Raw genomic sequence first — 20,793 nt, 5'->3', positions numbered from 1 at the left:
GAGCAGCCACAAACTGCAGCTTGTACATGCTAGAGGCATGAAGTGTCACTATCTTATGAAGTTACAAATATGACAAACACAATTCAAAGTAATCACAAGCCCTATGCAAGCATTATCCAGCCCAAAGAATACATTGACGTAGTAGTTCTGCGGAAACCCGCAAGGTGGAGAGAAGTAATGAATAAAGGGAAAAAGGGAAAGGGTGGATGTCCGATTTTCCCTTTATTCAAGGAATACATTACAATGAGCATAACAGCTGTCACTAGTTTAAAAGCTCAAGGCAAAGAACTGGCCACAATATAGGCCGATACGGCCGTACAGAAGCAAGAAGCATGGATTCTCACATTGTTGATGGTGAGGTGCATGATGATCTTAGGCACCAGGTCACGGAAGGTCTTCGTGATAATGCGCATGTAGGAGTCTACCAGGTTGCGGATGGTCTCCACCTGGCGTTCAAGCTGTGGATCCATGGACGATCCACCGCCCTCCGAACCCGCACCATCTGAGCCCCCCTCACCATCACCTGCGGCGCTCTGTGCCCGCTCTGGGTACACGCCGGCTCGCAGGAACGATGCCTTCCACGAGTCCACCTCCTCCTGGCTCTCGCACGATAGCTCCAGCTGTTTGTAGTCCTTGTACACGTTCCTCCAGTGGGAGTCATGAACAGTCTTTTGATCACAGGCTGCTCTCTAATAGCCCAGCTCACTTAGAATGGCCATAACACAACCCTATACCTTGCAAATTGCAATGAGGATTGCTTCTTTGTTTTCCTACATTAATGCAAGGCGTAGCATGACAGCTGTTGCTTCATAGCCAATTGCTTAATTTGTCATAAACACTAAGTGAAGTATAAAGTTTATCTTTTGAAATACTGCCTGTCCATTAGGCAACAATTGAAACATAAGTTCACGAAACATGCGAACACTAGATAACACTATGTCAAATATGAGCCAGTAGGAAAGACAATGTGAGGTAAATTTTGCATCACCTACCCACACAAACAATATCTAAGAAGTACTGCATAGCTAGCTTGCCAAAATGCAGCTTTCCAAACAGGGACCATAGGTGCCACACATATGAAAGCACTGATAGAACACCCCAACAAAACACTTACATGAACGAAACGGTGACACATTAGGAGTACAACCAAATATGCACTTCTTAACTGTGGTTCCATGTGGCGCCATAAGCAGGGGTATATGTTCATCGAGCTTTTGTCAGATAATTGCATATTTTTGGAAATTACAAAAGGGAATGCAGTGGACAGTTTTCCAAAGCAGCAAGTTGCCAAGAACAGGCTTGACGTTGAACTGCAAATGCTCTAGTGGAGTCATATTGAATTCTTGTAACACTTGAGTTTTTATAAGTTACCACTGGAGAAATATTTTGTTGTCATTAATCTGCATCTCCTGAACCTAAGCATCCAGCAAGCAAAATTACTTCATATTAGTATTATATCCCCAACTTCATTAGCCCCGCTACATTGCAACATTAAAAAAAATTGTGCATTATTTTGGCATCAACTATAAGAAACAGTGGAAAAAGGTGGGGGTTGGGGGGGGGCTTTGCTATAGGTCAAACTCTAGGTCACACAAATTTTAAAAACGCAAATACTGAAGAGAGCTGTTGGTGAGCACACCATTGAAACATCAAAGTCTTTAAGTCCACAGAAGTATGCTAGAAAACTCACTACTGCTAGGAGTCCCACAAGTACAGAAACTGGCACAGGCACTGTTAAAGATGCCCATGAAAGTATGTACTTCATATCCACAACTGGATTACCGGGAAAATATTTATGTACTGCATTTGAGACGTCAATTTTTAATCATACACTGCATGAAAAGCTGCAAAGAAACTTTCTTGAATGTAAAAAAAAAATGTCACAGGAAAGTAAAGAAAAGGTACCTTTGGTCAGGGTTGAAAAGCGCAAATGTGTTTCTTCGAGACATGAAACCAGCTTCAATGTCCTTAATTTTTAGGCCATCCAGAGGGAGCATGTATTTCTTGTCCTTCTCCTAAAATGGTGGAAAATGCAAAAAACGAATAGACTAGTATGAATATAATTTTGGTCTGTAAACTGGTCACTGCAATTCAACCAGTATTTTAACAAACCAGTGAGCATTATGAAACGATGCAATGCCACTTACAACAAAGGCCTGTGAAAGCTGCACATTAAGAAACTCTAAAATAAAACAAAACTGCTGTATTTAGTTGCGTAATGAACACACTTTTTTTTTCCTGAAAAACAGTTGCAGAGTTGGGGGGTGCGTTTCTTATGCAGGGTAAATTTTTCAACAACTTTTTCAGGATGAGAAAAAATGCAGTAATGCAAAAAAAATAAAAAATTTATATAGCTTACCTTTTGGGGCAAATATATGCTTACATGATTTGCAAACAGCTTTTCTTATTGCACTTTGCTCATCTTCGTTTCTCTATAATTCACTCTTCGTCAGAATCACTAGACCTGCTGTCCAGGTCGCTGGTCACTTCCACATAGTGCTCCCACAACTGGTCGACCTCGCTGCTGTCTAGCCCATTTACGATTAGAGTCTTCTTGAAACTCTTTGAGATGAAGTCGGCTGGCAGCAAGTGCCATGCGTCCAAGATCTAGGAGCATAGCAGCTCAATGGACGGACTTTTCACCTTGCCGGTCGGCGTCAGGGTGCACCCTCCAGTCTGTGTACAAGCGCCGCACACTGTCTAAACGGTTTGTTCACACAAACATCAAGGGGCTGCAGCACCGAAGAGAGTCCACCCAGAATGATGGCGATCTCGGTACACAGCTCCTTTAGTTGCCAGCATACATTCCCTCCCAAATGGCCGCGAAAACTGTCGAGCACGAGGAGAGATGGGAGAAGCAGGGTGCCAGAGCGCAGTCCCGACAGTCCGGACCCAACCAGCCATTAGGTCGGCCAACGTCCAACCTTTCTCTTGGGCTTGTACGTGCGTGCTGGCTGGAAAGTTGGCCTTCAGCACAGTTTTGCAACTTCCTGCCATCTGCCATGGTAGCCAGCATTATCGTCAAACGCTGCTTCTCGGTGCCTGTCGTTTTGACAAGCACACTCCGTGCTCCTCTCATTGCCCGTCCTGCTCATTGGCATGTCAAAGTTGACGAGCATCTGGTCGGTGTTCCCGATTTGCAAATATTTAATTAAATTATGGGGTTTTACGTGCCAAAACCACTTTCCGATTATGAGGCACGCTGTAGTGGAGGACTCCGAAAATTTCGACCACCTGGGGTAACGTGCACCTAAATCTAAGTACACAAGTGTTTTCGCATTTCACACCCATTGAAATGTGGATGCCATGGCCGGGATTCGATCCCGTGACCTCGTGCAGAGCAGCTCAGCACCATAGCCACTAAGCAACCATGGCGGGTCTGATTTGCGAGAATAAATTCTTGGTCCTGCCACAGGCGTATCACAAACTTGTGAAAGTCCACTACCTTCTCTTTATAGCAAGGAGGCAGTTGCTGACAAAGTGATGTGTACCTCCTCAAGCACAGTCCATTGCGCCGTATGAATCATGTCGTCCACCTATTACTCGCTTTGAAAGCGGTGTTCGCAATGCCGTGCTTCCTGGCTGTGGCTCGTGCATGTATCCTGATCATTTCGTGCGAAACCACACAGCCTTCCTTTCGTAGGTCCCGGACATATTCTAGGACCTCTTCTTCCACACCAGGAAACTTTCCGGTCTTCGGTCCAATAAAGTGAGCCGTGGTTGAGTAAAAGTGAGTGACGGTTCTTTTGGAGAGAGGAAGCTGGTTCGTGCTTGCTCAGTGAGCCGAGCTGAAGCATTTCGTCAGAGCCAGGTCTTCTGCTGCGTTTCATGGTTTTGTTTTCTCACCAATGAGCGGTTGCCAGCATGGGCAGACTCGCGCTACTCGTACTCGCTTTCTGTATGCGATGTGCACGGCAGTCCCTTCAGTTTTGTGTGCATCCTATAGTGTTGCACCTGATGCAACCGAAGGGAGAAGTAAAGAAGCCTTAATTGGCAATAGATGGTGCTGTTCATTGCCTGCTTCTGTTTAAAGAATGTCTCATGACTCTCGCCGGTCACGCATCGTGTGCTGGGGCGACACGACGAGTATGCTCGAGAAAAAAAAATGGAAAAAGAGCCAGCATGGTGATGCCAGCAAGGCGGCGCCGGCTCCTGAAAGTTTCATATTCACAGGAAGCAACCATTGGCTGGCGTGAGCAGTTTCATGATCTTCGCTTGCTGTGTGCTTGTGTGCCGTGATGTCTTTACACTCGCACTGATCGTGAATCGTGCTATGGTGCACAAATACTTCAAAAACAAGTACATGCCGCGCAGAGGTAAAAAGGAAAGCAAACTAAAAACAATGCGCGTGGCAGGGCGGCGGAGAAGGGGGGAGGGATGTTGGAAGAAGCGACTGAAGGGGGTTGGCATAATTAAAGAAGAGAAAAAAGAGAAGAAGAGCGCTAAGGCAAGGAGGCGGCACACGGCTGCTGCTCCTGTTTCCATGACATCAGCCGGATCGAGTCAAGTGGGAGAGCTACAGCACAGCCATTTGCGGGACTGCAGGGGATCAAAGCTGGGGGTGCATTTATTACGCTGGAGAAAAAAATCTAAATTTTGACGACTAAAGTTGGGGGTGCATTCATTATGCGAGTGTGTTCATTATGCAAGTAAATATGGCACAAGAGAGTTGAGTGTATTCTACATAATAAAATGCCAAAGTTTCAACAAAGCTCAAAAACCCACAAACAAAGGATTTTTATGGAAAGGGCCCATTGGCATAATATAAGTTTACACCAAAATAAACCACTACAAGCACCATAAAAACCACATCTTATTAAGATGTCTGTTGCATTAGGCAGTTGGTTAGACACTGATATTAAACACTCTGCATTAACGAACTAACCAGTTGGTTAGTGGCAACCCAGTGTCTCAAAAAAATATTTCTGCCTTAATAGTACTGGGGCTTGGAATTATACTTCTGAAGAAAAACTTTTCCGAGAGGTATGGCAATTCCAATATTCACATCTGTACTTGTTTACCTTTCTCTGGCGATTGCTTTTCACCAACTAACAATTGTTAAATGTTATTGCTCAGCGTAAGATGCGCATGCATGATTTGGAACTTATGTAAATGTTATCGTTGATTCCATCTATTGTGCATGTCCTCGCCCAAGCTTGTATAATCGGATTGTATGTGCAACACGAATTGCGTAGCTGTTTCTGGAAACCACACAGGCACCATCCATTACACTCAAATCTTCGATGAGTGATGTATAAAAGACGAAGCACTTGACCCGCAGATCAGATTTCGACCATCGCCAACTGTGTTTGCCACTATCACTGTGCTTTGAGTGCAGCCTGTTTTTGTGAGCACAGGTTCGTCTAACAAATACTTAGTTTCGTCATTCACAGTTTTGGTACTGTGTTCTTCCCCGTCAATAGTATGTGACAATATCAGAAATTCAGTCTATGCAGAAGGTTCTAGATTTACATTATATATAGTCATGGCTATATAAGGCAGGCAGCTACATCCTGAACAGTGACTAAGCAACAAACTTCAATCTCATTGTGCTTAAAAAATGTACTCCCACCTCCTCCTATTCTTTTTCAGCTGGCAGTGCAGTCAGTGTTTCAACATGTGCTTCAGTGAACACTGCACATTTCCTTTCATCAATAGGTCCACATTTTAAATCCAAACATCAAGAGTAAGCTGACTAGAAGTAATAATAATAATATTTGGGGTTTTACGTGCCAAAACCACTTTCTGATTATGAGGCACGCCGTAGTGGAGGACTCCGGAATTTTTGACCACCTGGGGTTCTTTAACGTGCACCTAAATCTAAGCACGTTAGCTATGCTCCATGTTGATGCCTGGCATCAACATGGAGCATAGCTTCTTCCAAAGTCCTAATAAAATGAAAAAGCACAACAACTTATTTGCTTGGTTGTCTTCATGACAACAGTTCCATATCTATAGTGGGTTTGCTTTACAATGGATAAATAACCATGAGCAATTCTCCAAACCAAAGGGCTAAAACTGCTGAAAAAGTAGAAACACCAGTAGCTGACATACCTGTACAAGTGATGTACTTAGAAATGTGTGCTATGAATGTTGAATTTGATGGAAACTCTAAAATGTGACAATAAAGTCTGACCTAAACAAGCCGAGAATTTCAGCATGTGCTTAACGTACTTGAGGTAAATTAAGCTTCAATTATAAAGAACAGACAGATCTGCTTGCCTCTTCGTCCTTGTACCATGAGATGGACTCTGATGTGAGCACAAACCAGTAGTCTCTAGAGCCACCCTTCATGATGCCCAAGTTATGGATGCACATCCACCCCTTGCGAATCACCTGAAACAAAGGCATGACGAATTACTGAAGAAAACCTTATTGTCTACTTTAACTTAACCACATATCAGCAATATAGGTTTCAAAACAATGTTAGACCCTAAGCAACATGCTAAGAACAACCCGTCCAATTGCTCTTTTTACATTGGGCTAAGAGAACCCAGACACACAGAGAAATTTGTTTAAACAAAATTAAGCCCTACAAAATCAGTAATCTGTGTAGCAATCTAGTGAATCTAATTTACAAAGGTGTACTCACTCGTGTGGAATATATAGTTCCTACTTTAGAAAAAAAGAAGTTGACTACAAAAAATGAATCCTTAAGAACTTAGTTGTGTCTGTTAAATACAAAAAGCACACAAATTATCCTGAGCAACGGTGACAAAGTTAAACACTACCTCAACAGTTAGAGTGCCCAAGACTGCTACTACAGTCAAATTTCGATAATTTCTACTCAAAGAGTTTCAAAAACGTATTACAATTAAAAGGCCTTCAACAAATTAAAGCAAGCTCATTGAATGGAGGACTCATGCACAGCGCTGCGTTAGGCAGGGCATGTGCACTGAGCTCACAACATCGAACGTGCAACTTCACAGCAGCGTGGCTCATCTGCCGTGAAGCCACACTTTTGGCCAAAATTTTCACTGCTGTGAAGCCACACCTCAAGGCAAAATTTGCATATAACCTGCAACCCGAGCTTACTGTTAAACTTTAAAAATTTTTGGTGTGGCTTATATGTGCCAAAATACAGTACTTGCAACATAAAATGAGAGCAGCAGCCTGTGCACAGCCACATTGCTGGGTTGGATGCACCGCCTCGCGAGTTGCGAGTGCTGTTGAGACCACAATCAGCAGCGCAGTATGTTCAAATTTGCCTTCACAAACGCTTATGCATTTGAATTACGGAGCATTGTTGCACACTGAAATACACACCACGTTGACAGGACTACAGTGTCAGTTCGAATAAACCAGAAGTTCCAATTAAGTGTGCTCAAATTAACGCAACACCACTTTATATAATTTTTTTTTTTTTTGCCCAGTCAGTCAATGTTTTATTTCAATACACTCAGCAGCTACTAAGGCACAGGATTGCAAGTATAAAAGGAGCAGTTTCCGAACTTCAGCTGCAACCAGGTACAGCAGCAGCACTGTTTTTAAGAATAAGCCTAGAGGTGCTGGTAAAACCAAAAATTTTGCAAGGTGTACAAGTGTAAGCAGAAATTCAAAACTGTGCTGTCAATACCTAAGTGCCTGCTGTGAAGACAAGCACTAGCACATACATGTGATGCTGTGCTTGGAGGCGTTCCTGACCTGCCTGTTAAAAATGACAGGCTGCTTATCCCACATAACCTGGCAAAAGGCGCTGCTTTGCTTATCTCTATCACACTCATCTATTTTGGGGGCTGCAAGCAGAAGAGGTGAACTTTGCAGAGCACATCACCATACAAAATTCGACACATTGTGCTAAGTTTTTTCTCTCGTCTTGTGGGGAGCACATTATTGATGGTCTATGCTATTAAATTGCTACACCAATGCGGAAAAGCAGCAGTTCCAAGTAATATTCATACACAGTGCTCTATGGTTGCCCTTTCCTAAGGTACACTGCACAGCCACAATGACCAGAGAAGGCATAAAGAAATCACAACTAAAGCCAAGAAGAAGACAATTCTAACCACATATCTTGAATAACAAATGCAGTCTCGCTAAAATTTATTCTAGTGGAAATCATTTTAAGTAGTCATAGAACAGTCAGTGTGGTCACGCAGTGGTTATGACATTTAGCTCCTGAACACAACATTGCAAAACAAGTCCAAAGCACAGTGGCCTCACTCCTATAGAGGCACAATGCAAAAATGTATATCTAAGATATTTCAAAGAACTCCAGAGCCTTCTACTAAGGTATCCTCAATAATAGCAAATGGGTTCAGGCTGTTGATGATTCAGAATTGTTTCTTGTGTGGAACAAACTGGATAACAAACATCACCAAAAAATATGCAGATCCCATGCACTGTGGGAATCTATGCAAGCGAAGCTTTTTGTGCTGTTTGTTTTGCCTGACGATAATTACCCGTGATATTTCAATTGTGATGATTCAACTTTTAGTACAACACAAGAGTGGCGAGTTGATGTTAAACGATACCTTGTGTGCACCACTGCTACACAGGGAGAGGTGTTTAGCTTGAGACGTTTTGCCCTATACTTCATAACCTCTGAGAAAGTTGAACATTGTCACTGCCTCACATGGCACATCACATCAGGGCAGAAATATTAAACTTTAATTGAATTATGGCGCTGTACGTTCCAAAACCACAATCGGATTATGAGGCATGCCACAATGGCAGACTCTAGATTAATTTTGACACCGTGGTGTTCCCTAACATGTCCTTAAATCTAACTGCACAAGCGTTTTTTATTTCATCCCCATCAAAATACAGCTGCCACGGTCAGGATCAAACCCACGACCGCGAGCAATGCCATAGCTGCAAAGCTACCGCAGTGGGCTCAGAAGTGCCGATTTGACATGCAACTGTTTCTGTAGGGTCATCTAGACCCTGTGGTGTGCTTTAATTAATGCACCTCTGCTTCTACACGCCCTAAGTTGCCCGCTTGACAAATTTGCACGGTGTTTATTTTTCAGAAATAGCAGAAACGTGCCGTCCCACACTTTGAACTTAAAGTTATATTGTTTGCCCACAACTGCAGTCATGTCGATAGCAATAGCGTTTCCTTGCCTTCTCAGGTCACACTGCTGATAATGCTGTGTACAAGGTCTGCATATCAGATGTCTTCGATTTGGCTGCCCTTTCTGTACTTTTTCAGGAAGCACAGCACTTTCATCCTCCAATTATTAGTGCAGCACATGCCTTGTGCACCTCACTCAATGATTTGGAGTTGTGCAGGAGCCAGTTCAGCACTTTCTCATGGTTATTTTGTACCTGCTACTTTGGAAGTGAAGACAACATACAAGCTCTTGGTAACAAATGACATAATGCAGCGCTAGCTTATCAGTGGTGCGCAGATGAAAATGCCATTTGGTAACAATCAATCCACTAGGCCAAATCAGAAAGTCTTTGCACATATATTTTTTTTAGCCAAATTAAGGCTGTAAATGAGAAGTCAACATATTGATTCCAATCAGTGGACTTTTCTTGGACCAGCCCGGCCTTATCTACTGCTAGCTCCGCTGCACAGCGCTGCTGTCAGTTGAAGATGGTGGTTGTGCTTCACATGTCCATGGCATACGAGCAATGAAGTGTGATTTGTTTTCTAGGGAGAAAGGGACGAATGCCTATCAAAATCCACAGGGAAAGGCGTCTCACTTTGAGAAGTGTGAGCCGATGGCATTGCAAGTTCGCAAAAGGCCATGCAGACTGACAATGACGATGAGCATTCGGGGAGGCAGTGTGTGTCGCTGACTGACAGCAACATGGTACAGGAGCATCTCAAGTTTATGACGTAGTAGTTCTGCGGAAACCCGCAAGGTGGAGAGAAGTAACGAATAAAGAGAAAATCAGACATCCACATTGTTCATAGCAATTGCTACAAAGGAAACCCATACGGGTTCCTCGAAAGAAAAGCCTCATGGTTGAAGAAAAATTCGTCCTGGTCCGGGACTCGAACCCAGGACCACCGCCTTTAGGGGGAAACGGCTCTGCCATCTGAGCTAACCAGGCAGCTAGCAGATGGTAGGGCGAAGTTCAATTTGTCGACAACACGAAGCAAAGGCAAGTGTGACGTAGTAGTTCTGCGAAAACCCGCAAGGTGGAGAGAAGTAATGATTAAAGAGAAAATCAGACATCCACCTGCTCGTAGCAATTGCTACAAAGGAAACCCATATGGGTTCCTCGAAAGAAAAACCTCATAGTTGAAGAAAAATTCGTCCTGGTCCGGGACTCGAAACCGGGGCCACCGCCTTTAGGGGGAAACGGCTCTGCCATCTGAGCTAACCAGGCAGCTAGCAGATGGTAGGGCGAAGTTGAATTTGTCGACAACACGAAGCAAAGGCAAGTGTGACGTAGTAGTTCTGCGGAAACCCGCAAGGTGGAGAGAATTAATGAAGAAAGAGAAAATCAGACATCCACCCGTTCGTAGCAATTGCTACAATTGCTTTCTTCAACTATGAGGCTTTTCTTTCGAGGAACCCGTATGGGTTTCCTTTGTAGCAATTGCTACGAACGGGTGGATGTTTGATTTTCTCTTTATTCACCTCAAGTTTAGTGCTGCGATGGGACAAATGTCTGAACCGGTTTGGGGACTATGCAGAAAATTAGTGTAAGGTACACAGAATAGTATGTATATTTGTAATTACCTGTACGTACCTTATTTTGGCTAATAAAAGATAGGGGCAAGCACTTTCCAATTCCCTCTCGTTGTAGGCATAAGGAGGAGAGTTACAAGTTCGGTGGATGAATGGTTATAATGTGGTTTGTGGTTATAAAGGTTTGTAATGTGGTAATTTAAATATTTTTTTGTTGAAGCAACTTTTTCAAGCAAAACGAAAAAATTAGAAAGTCCCTTAGCGTGGTCTGGGTGGCTTAACCACCCTGAGCACACCCTGCAACTCATTCATCGCTGCAATTGTCTCCTCAATTTACATGGGTTGCAAGAGGCAAAGGTGCAGCACCACACTTGCACGTAAACTCATGTGGCACCACGCATGGAATTTTCAAGCGATTCAGACAGAGTAGCCAAGTCAGAGAGACCTTCAATTTTCATTACTCTTATGTTTTCACTGGGCCTGATATGCATGACTCGAACACCACGTCAACTTCTTTGTACCATGATAGGGTCAGCGTTTGTGAACTTAAGCATATACTAATAGGCCTTCCAACTCAAATTCGAATATTTAAACAGGTTCAAAAAGTTAATTTGTATGTACAAAACCACTTGAATAGTTTCTTTTTGAAACAATACCACTGAAGTGCTATTTCATGGCACTTAAACTGCTACCCATTGTATTTGAAAACCGATGATAGCAAATCATACAGCTGAAAAATGCTCATTTTACAAAAATTGCAAGAAATCTGGTATTTTCACATCGAGTTTCAATAGAAAGCCCATTCTGTGAAGGCGTGCGATCAAGACAAGCATCGTGGTAGCACCAATTGCCATTTACGGTGATAAGCAGCACGTGTACTGAGCTCTAAAGGGATTTAGAATGGTGATGGTTTTGGCTAGTTGGTTTTCTATTTTTAGATTGTGTGGTACAGCACGAAGCAGGGACAAGGGACATAAGAAATGCGCTTGTCCTCATTTTTTTCTTGAGTCTCATGTCCCTAATTCGCGCTGTATCACACAATCTAAAGGGATCCCTGCAATCACAGCAAGAATGCACCACTGTCGCTTTTGACATGGGCTCCCGGCAGTAGGATGTCACAACAATGTGATTCAGCTGACACTTGCACAAGTTACAACAGTTTTGGAAAGCAGCACTTTGTACCAGTTACACATTTGTTCTGCAGTTACAATAGGACTTGGGATCTATACACTGGTTAGAAAAAAAAAGAACTAAAAAGTGTGCATTTCAATTTTGCAACAGGCCTTAACTCTGAAAATAAAAAATGTGGAAAAAGGCCTGCAAGCTATGTGGAAGCATTTCAACACAGCTTTAAAGCCATGGCAGTATTACTCTGCCGATATACCAGTTTACAGTGTGCCTGAGAGTGTGTGGAACTCGGTTAAACATAAATTTCTTGGAAAGATAGGCAGTGCATAGAAGACTGACACCAATACCAGAATCTTGCCTCTAAAAGGACAGCCATACCTGAACAGTACAGAACACCACCCATAGGGCCTCTGACTAATGCAGATTAGACATAAGAGCTTACTGGCAGTACATATGGCATGTTACGAAAATGCAAGCAAAATGTCACAGCAAAAGCAACATTTCAAATATATTTTGCTATATCAATAACCAGCGTTATTTGCATAGTTCACACTTGAAAGAGATAAAATTGGCTTGAATCTTTGAAAGTTATATGACATTTTAAAGCATGGGCCTTTTTTGAGAATCCTGAACATGATTGAAGCAAAAAGAAGGGGTTAGGCAACTGTTTATGTTGTTTTACAAAGTATTGCTTACATGACTGTGGCAATGCTAAATACTCATAGTCCAATAGCAAACACCTTGCTTTTTGTGTTTACACCCTTACATCTTTAAATAAAATTGTGCTAGTGTGAACCGCACGGCATGTCAGCACCTTAATACAGCAAGATGGGCGACAGTATGCGGCAAAGCAAATTTACAGTTCAAACGCCATCAGATACACTGTTTGCTTAAGGATTGCACGCAGCCCTGCCTTTGATATCCGCAAAGCCCCATCGTGCACTGCCATAAATAGCCAGGCCACAAAGCTACACTTATTTGCAATCATCATTTCTGCTTCTTTCTTTATGACAATACCTCGCACGTTCTCATAAATTACCTTTTTTTAAATCTTTACTCCCTGGCATATGCGTGGCTTCCAGTTGTATGAAAAAAAAAGGGGGGGGGGGGGGGGCATTGCAGATGAAACATCTTAATCTAGACCTGTTCTTGCACCAGATTTTCACAACCAAGGCTGCACAGAAGATAACCCTGGCAGGGCATGCGTCTTCCTGATGCGACAGCGCAGCAGACAATACTTGCACTGGAGTGCTTTGTACAACAGGGCATACTGTTTTAGACGTTTTAAGGCACTGACGTTCTGTGCAGTTGACACTTGCGCACAATTAAAAAGTTGCAAGGGTGTACATTCATGAAGCACTGAAACACCTTTTCAATATGAAGCGAGCAAAACTTAAAAAAAAGAACTGAAAAAAAATTCAGTTCTTATTACATACACTTCTCTCCCGACCACCAGAATTCTTTGACATTTCTTGGTTGTCCCTATACTGCATCAAAAAAATCTCCAGAGGGTGCATTTTGTTTCAAGCTTGGTTAATTGAAAGCCTTTCATCAATTAGCTCACTGCGTCAATTTATGACATGTAAACAAAGGACAGAGTACTTATTTTGCATTATGCCATTGTTTTCCAATCTAAGGTTAGGAACACTGTAGAGTTGAGAGGATTCAGTGCCAAGGGGAAAAGTTGATAGACCAGCCTGAATTTGCAGAGTTGATATCGACACTGCACAGAAGGCAGAGCTTACAAAGTAATTACGTGATTTTCCTTTGCTAGCCCTTCGGCCTCAAGGTTTTTATCACCAGGCTTTTTGAGCAAGCTGCCGGCAAAATAACCAGCGGCATAGATATAATGATACTACAAAGCCTAATTATTTAAACACAAGAACAGTTTCAAAGCAGTCTACCCGCACTGTAAAGATGACACTTGGCCGATTACAATTTGTTTTTCAACAGGCTTAAAAAGTAATTGCAATTAAGACATTATTCGCAAGGTTATTCAAGTGATCCCCAGCATTAATGAAATGTGTTGCAATGTCCCTAACTTCTGCCACTTTCTATCTTATGTAATGTTCAGAGAAAGGTTATGATGTAGGCAGTTTATCTTGACTACAGCAAAAATGCATGCATCTGATCAGATTACATGCACCAAGAAACTTGACTCAACATACCAGCAGACCTTGGAAGTCTATGCAGCATCACTTCTAAAATTTTACCTGCCCAAGACATTACGACCAAGTGTCTACCATATTATATTCTCAGCTAATACAACTAGTAGTTTTCTAGACTCAACGTAGAGAAGTTTAACCCTTTTAGTGTCACTGACGTATGGTATACTTCCACATTCCTGCCCCGCCATGTCACTGATGTACCCGTACATTCTCTACTCTCTCCAGTCAAATGTGCGCAGCAACACAATGTTGGCAAGCTCCGAGGTAGTTCCACCATTTGTTGTATATTTATAGAAGCATATTTTCTTATCTTTTTGGGCTTTCTCAATCCGAATTTTTGTCAGTGTACTGCAGGATGCACCGCTTCATAGGCATGGCTGCACTGCGCAGAGCACGCACCGAAATCCCAAACTATGCCCGCTACCGTGGCAATTCTCCGTTCAAATGTTCGTGTCATAAGGCAGGGCCACTACTGTTGAGTGTTTCTGCCATCTGTTGCACATTTACAGAAAGTTATCTCTTTACCCCGACAGGACAGTGCTAATGCGAAAGCATCAGATCAAAACTAGGTAGGAGGCAGAAAATGAAAATAAGAATGCGAGGAACATACTAAGAATGCATTTGCCATTATTCGCAACATATTTTCTCATTTGTCAAACCAAAAATAAACTGTTGCCTTCATTTTATAATATCCGAGAGAAAACACCCCAATGCTGGTTGTGCATAACTTAAAGAAAAAATGAAAAAACTGAAAGGTTTAATGACAATGCCTTCACATTTTGCCCCTTACTTTTAAGAGGATGCATGAGAGAAAAATCAAATGTGATGCAGAGCATGACTGAATGTGCAAATTTACACTCAAGAACTTCATAAAACCAGATGAAATTCCTCACTAAAGGCCCTACAACCACATTGGTCCCCTGTAAAAGTGTAAGAAACCTGAGCACCATTTATGCATAAACAGTAAAAGTTCTTGAAGTATGTTTTAAAATCACCTTGAAAAACTTTTTGATCAAGGCAAAACGTTTGCCCAGTTGCAAGAGAATGACATCACAAACAGCTGAGCCAAAGAGCAATCATATACATGCATCAACAGACCTTCTCCTTCAATTTTTGAAATCCTCACCACCTTTTGTTGCGCTTATTGTGCAGGTACACTAAACCGAATGGCTATTTGCCAGATTTACCTCTGGCAGAAGCCAAAACATCCTCAGCAATGTTTTTGTTCACTGAGCAATGCTGTTTGCATGTGGTTGAATGAAACATTGCTATTGTTAAATGTGGTAGGCAAGATGCCACATTCCTAATTTTTGCCAATCATGTGTTTTATTCAAAATTGGACAAAATGTACCGACAGCTGCAGCAAGGCTTTACAAAACAAAGCAATCATCATGTGGCAGAATCTGTTGACAAGGTCAATACTGATGTGCCAATACCAAAGGGTGTGATCAAGGCTGAACACTAGCTAAATTAGGACGGGAAGGCAGCACAAGCATAGCAGAAGCAACATTTGATTACTGACTTGACTAACACACTATGCATTCATAGCCTTTTAGCTAGAAAAGACAGCAATGTGATGCCCTTTAAACATATATTTCACATCTTTCTAAGATGTTCCACGATCCAATCGAAGGGGGCCAGCAACACTTACAAGTTTTTAAATGCATTTTGCGCTAAATGGCATCAATTTCCAATGTTCCTCTTGCATTAAGTATTTAGTTGCGCAGTGTTTGAATGAAATAAGAGATTGCACCTCAACTCCTCCAATTCCATGCATGCTGAAGGCTACAGCAGTGTGTGGTGTTGCACACAGTGCTCTGCTCACTACACCACTATAATATGGTGCTTTTCTATTGTTTTTCACAAAGAACAATCCCTACCACTACGTCACAGTTTTGACACTGACAACCTTACCAAACCATGAGATTCCCACTAGCCTTACATTTGAGTCATTACTAGAGGTATTTTGCCCACATCTACTTCTGCATTGAGCACCAATTTTCCCGAGTTTACAGTAGCTCTAATATACAGGGTGCTTTCTTTTAGACCATACTTATTTTTTATGAAAAAGTAATGAGTGAAGCAAAAGTGATGTCTTTGCAGACGAGTCCCTAGGCGAGGTGGACATACCTTGCTGTTAATAATGTGAGCATCGGAAGATGAATTAACGAGAGGTGATTAATTAACTTCTCATTAGTGCCTTGGGGCAGTTGTTTAAATGGTGGATTTGGAGGCAGTGACATTTTCATGCAGACCCATCTTTTAAAAATTTTGAAAATCACACCTAATTTGAGATAGTCTCATGAAATTCCAAGGCTTAATTGAGGCAGTATCAAGACTGAGCGTGTCCTGTTGTGTGCATCAGAGAGCAACACCCCGTAAAGAAGTGTGGGGTGAAGTTTGAATGATAGCATGCAGCGGCGAATCCTGACCCCGACGAGGCCGCACATGCTTGCCAGGCAAAGTGCAACACATCAGTAGCTGCTGCGAATGGCCAAGACGTCCGGTTTCAAACTTCCTCGTTCTTTTCATGGGGCGTTTCAGTCTAATATGATAGTGGGGCCACCTTTTCGGTGTCCCCGCAGCGCTCAGTTGCAATATTGCCTGGATTTACTATTCAAATTCGCTGATAAATATCTTGGAACTAGGTGCTACTTTCAATATGTTTAAAAAATGAGGGTGCATTAAAATGTGACGACCTTCAACTTTGCCATTTAAACACTGTCCCTAAGGCACTAATAAGAAAGATAAATTTTTGTTAATTGGTTGTCAAAAGCTCCCATTATTAGCAGAAAAGCATGTCCACCTCGCCTAGGAACTCGTCTGCAAAAACATCCCGTTCACTGCACTTAATGCCTTTTTTATAAAAAAAATATATTGTCTAAAAAAAACCCTGTATAGTGCACCAAGTGAAGGAAGGAGCTTTTTGTAGAACATGCTGCAACTCTGAGATGTCCTGTTTCATGGCTGATCCAGGATTATATGTCATGCATCTACAAAGGGATAACTGTGTTTGTTTACACAAGCACAATACAAGAGCATGTGCAATTCCATGCTTGCTATACATTGTGGACTGCATGCATCAACAAGCACTAAAGACACACAACTTGCTGGAACTGTCATCCTATTTCCGTGCAAGCCAAGAACAAGAGTAATGCGGTAATCATGCTAAGACATCATGAACAACAGAGCCAAAGAGTAATCCTGTATGCGCATTATCCGTGCCCTAGAACGACACTTGAAATAACCAACACTGGAGCATCCTTTAGAAAACAAGCACAAATGTACACTATAGCTCACTAGAGCAATTTAGACGAGGTGTTCAATGAAACTATCAATGTCATGATTTTGCACTACAAAGGGACAGCTTAACTTGAGCAGATGACAGTTGCCAAAGATCGAAAGTACAAAACTGAATTTGTTGCTCTTGTCAACTAACTTTTTATAAGTCTTGTGAAGCAAACTGATATAAATGAGAGCATCGTGGACAACTTTCTCACTTTTACCAAAGGAATGGTCTTTTCACTATGTATTCAGATACCTGGCCAATAGTCGCAGTGTCCATAATGTGTCATTAGGACCCGCTGAAGAACAGAGGATTTGAAATCACAAGAGAGCATGAGCTATCTTTACAGCAAAATTGTAAATTCCCTGCTGCATGCAAGCGAGTGATGATATTTGGCTCAAAAGTGTTAACAGCAGCATTGTATAGCATATGGTATAGTTTATTCCAAGAAATATTTGGCTCAAGTGTTAAGAATCGCATTGTCTTGCATCTGGTATAGCTTAGTCAAGAAGTGTTGCAGGGCCACACTAAAGGAATTACTTCTACTTCTGACAAGGGACTCTTGAAAATGAAGCTAAATAGCAAGAATGCCCACAGCACTGCTATTCTAAAATGCTACAACAGGAACAGGAAGTGTACACCATCGCAAAAAATATAAGCAGCTGCTTGTTCCCTTCCTAAAAAATGTTCCACACACTCCCATACATACTGCAGCTGCCAATGTTGATGTATCAAACTCCCAAGAATAAATGAAATAGAATTTTAGAAATAGAAATAGAAGAATGAAATAGAATTTTTCACGCCGCTTCACTGTGATCCACTATAGTATTAATAATGCCAGTGTACACTTGCAACGTTAGAACCACACAAACAATAGATGACCAACGGCTCAAAGTTATAGATGTACGTAGATACAAGGAAACGCCAATGTCAACAGAGTAAAAAAACTTAATGAATTTTAAGGTACCATGAAAAAAAGTTTCTGCATTTATTAGTTGAGGTTATAATAACCTTTATTTTTTAAACCCTGGATGGGGGAACAATTGGCAAGATGCTCTACAAGCTAACCAACCAGCTTGACAACCTCAGCAGGCACCTAAAGGGTTAAGTCACATTTGCATAAGCAGACAACCGACTAAAATGTTACTGGTATGCGTACAAATATAAATGTACTTCTCTCAAACACGCATGCATATACATACACATGCCACTGCTTCATTCAAATGCTGTGGACTGGCTCTAAACTGATTGTTTTAGCCACCCAAGATCAATAGATAATAGTTAATGAACATGTCATTATTAATTATGCACATAACTGCACAAAAAATAAATAAATAAATAAATTGCTACTTATCTAGAAGCTGCCAACCTAGACATTTGAATGGTCACAACAATGTCACTGCAATTTACGTTGACTTAGTTTTAAATATTCAGTGCAGCTAAAAAAATCCTGTGTGCGTGCGTGTGTGCGTGCGTGTGAGAGAGAGAGAGAGAAAGAGAGATTGGTGCTTTCACTAATGTAACAGCATAATTCACTACAGTAGAACACAAGAACAAACATACAGGCCTCGCAGGAAAGCTTCAGCTGAACTATTTTGTCATGTAATGGTGCTTTCATTGCTCTGTCAACATTTACAAATTGGTAATTCCTAAAAAGAAGGGGAAAAAAAGCTATGTATGCCACCTATAGACTGGGAAAATGAGGAAGTTGAAAAAGAAAATGGTGAGAGAACTAAATTGACAATATGTATGAAGTAAAGCTCATGTGCTTTCTGAAATTACTGTTCCCAAAAATGGGAAGTGCACATTTTAAAGACTTTTTCAAGCAATTAAAACGTGTGCTTCCTGCAGTTTTCCTAGCAGAAGTAGCAGTGGGTTTTTCTGGCACAGCGGCATCTTAGGCCATAATGCGCCGCACAGCTTCCCTAGTTTCAGTTTCACAAAATTTCTCGCCCTTCCCTCGCTTCTGCTTCGGTATATGTATGTGCATGCGTGTGTGTGTTTTAAAGGATTTAAAGTAAGCACTAGGAGTCACTGAGTAACAAGATGTGTCAACCACTAAAGAGATCGAAGATGCCTAACGATCAATGGCCAATGGCCAAAGGCCACACGGCCGCCAGCACTCTTGCAACATGCAAACAGATATTCACAACACAAGTTGCTCCCAAGCCACTTCCCTAGGAACACAGTAATAAGCAGGGATATTAAAGGCACTCTGCAATGAAATTTTAGACCATATAAAAAGCCTAGCTCCAGATAACTTGGACAGAAAGCACCTTCCATGAAAAAATTTAACCTTTGAAATACAAGTGGATGCCCAACAGAATCTTGCAAAAATACACATTTTTCATACAGATACTGAAAATAATGCCACTCTTATCACTCGTCAGAAATGACGCAGGACCAAGAACATAGAGAAGCAGTGTAGCTCCTCGGCATAACCTCAGAGATAAGGCAGTGTCCACAGCACACAAACTATTAGATGCCATCTCCTGGGACTTGCATCATATGTAATAAGCACCAGGTGCATGCATCTGCTTAGGCACTATTTGAAGATTGTTAATAAGAAAATTTGGCAAGTGCCAGCCAAGCAGCTTTGCCAAAATTGTTTCAATAATTTATACTGCTCATTTATAATAATTAATTTAGACCCACAGTGAAATTTCATTGCAGTTGGCCTTTCAAGCCCTTATTTTGTCTTCTGAACAATGCACCAAGGAGCTCTCCCAGCCCTCTGCAGCACACCGATCACCACCACACCAAGAGGCAGCTCAATGCTTTGACTTATGCCCCCAGTCGTAACCGTACATGCCACTTTTAGACTTAAGCAAGCTCTGCCCTAAAACACAATTTGCTCAGCCATTCCAGGACAGATCAGTTTCTTCATGCAAACAAAAATTGCAACTTCAACATCCTAAAGCAGTTAAAGTCTACAGCATGCACTTTTTTTTTTTTAAGTAGCACAAAATTCTTTTTAAGTGGCTGCAGGGAATCTGTCAAAACTGAGCTGCAGAGAACTAGAAATACAAGAAACTGCAAAGCAAGAAGGTAAAGAGATACAATAGAATGACCGTGACTTACGGCGAAAACCGACTAGGAAACACCAAAGGGACAAAATGGGAGGAAACATAACTCTTGCCAACTTGGAAACCCAAATATGCAAAATAAGACAAAATAACAAGCTCTTTAGTGTACTCTTTCACAACATCACAAAGCAAAAAGAATCTGATAAAGTAATGCTTTCATGCAGACGTTAGGCAAATGCTTGTCAAGTGCAAGAGCGTTATGTGCGTATCTCAATGAATAAGAATAGTTTTAGTTGCACATGCTAGCAAAGAAAATGGAATGAAAAGCATAATTAAGCAAGTCATGCAACATGTTAGTAAAACACTTTCATTGAGCCATGCATGATAGTTTGCAAGCAAGAAAAATTCAAAAATTCGATTCATTGCAGGGAAACAAATTCAAAAAAGGACAAATATGAAGCCAGTTCAAATTAAGGTGCATCTGAATATATTCAATGTGCTCAATCTATTGCATATTAGTTTAGAAAATAATGCTTCTGACTGTCGCAGAAAACACATTCTCTTGCAGGGTTGATTTTCAATCTATAACTGGG

General features: G+C 41.6%; 1 protein-coding gene across 7 annotated transcripts in view; it reads right to left on the bottom strand.

The window, feature by feature from the left end:
- The window catches only part of shi (dynamin-1 shibire), a 110,556-nt gene that overhangs the window by 38,390 nt on the left and 51,373 nt on the right, over window positions 1-20,793 (bottom strand). For 2 of the 7 annotated variants that reach the window (XM_070539769.1, XM_070539771.1), the window contains 4 exons: window positions 20,256-20,267; window positions 6,223-6,336; window positions 1,907-2,015; window positions 345-649 (listed from right to left, as the gene is read on the bottom strand). In XM_070539769.1, coding sequence (XP_070395870.1) covers window positions 345-649; window positions 1,907-2,015; window positions 6,223-6,336; window positions 20,256-20,267 — 540 coding nt within the window. Of the gene's footprint in view, window positions 1-344; window positions 650-1,905; window positions 2,016-6,222; window positions 6,337-20,255; window positions 20,268-20,793 lie in introns of all 7 variants that reach the window. The other 5 variants (XM_065437191.2, XM_065437193.2, XM_070539770.1 and 2 more) reach the window with 3 other exon arrangements.

Source organism: Dermacentor albipictus, chromosome 1, assembly GCF_038994185.2.
Source record: "Dermacentor albipictus isolate Rhodes 1998 colony chromosome 1, USDA_Dalb.pri_finalv2, whole genome shotgun sequence".
NCBI lineage: Eukaryota > Metazoa > Arthropoda > Arachnida > Ixodida > Ixodidae > Dermacentor > Dermacentor albipictus.
The sequence above is the reverse complement of the archived record's forward strand: the minus strand, read 5'-3'. Positions and strand labels throughout refer to the sequence as shown.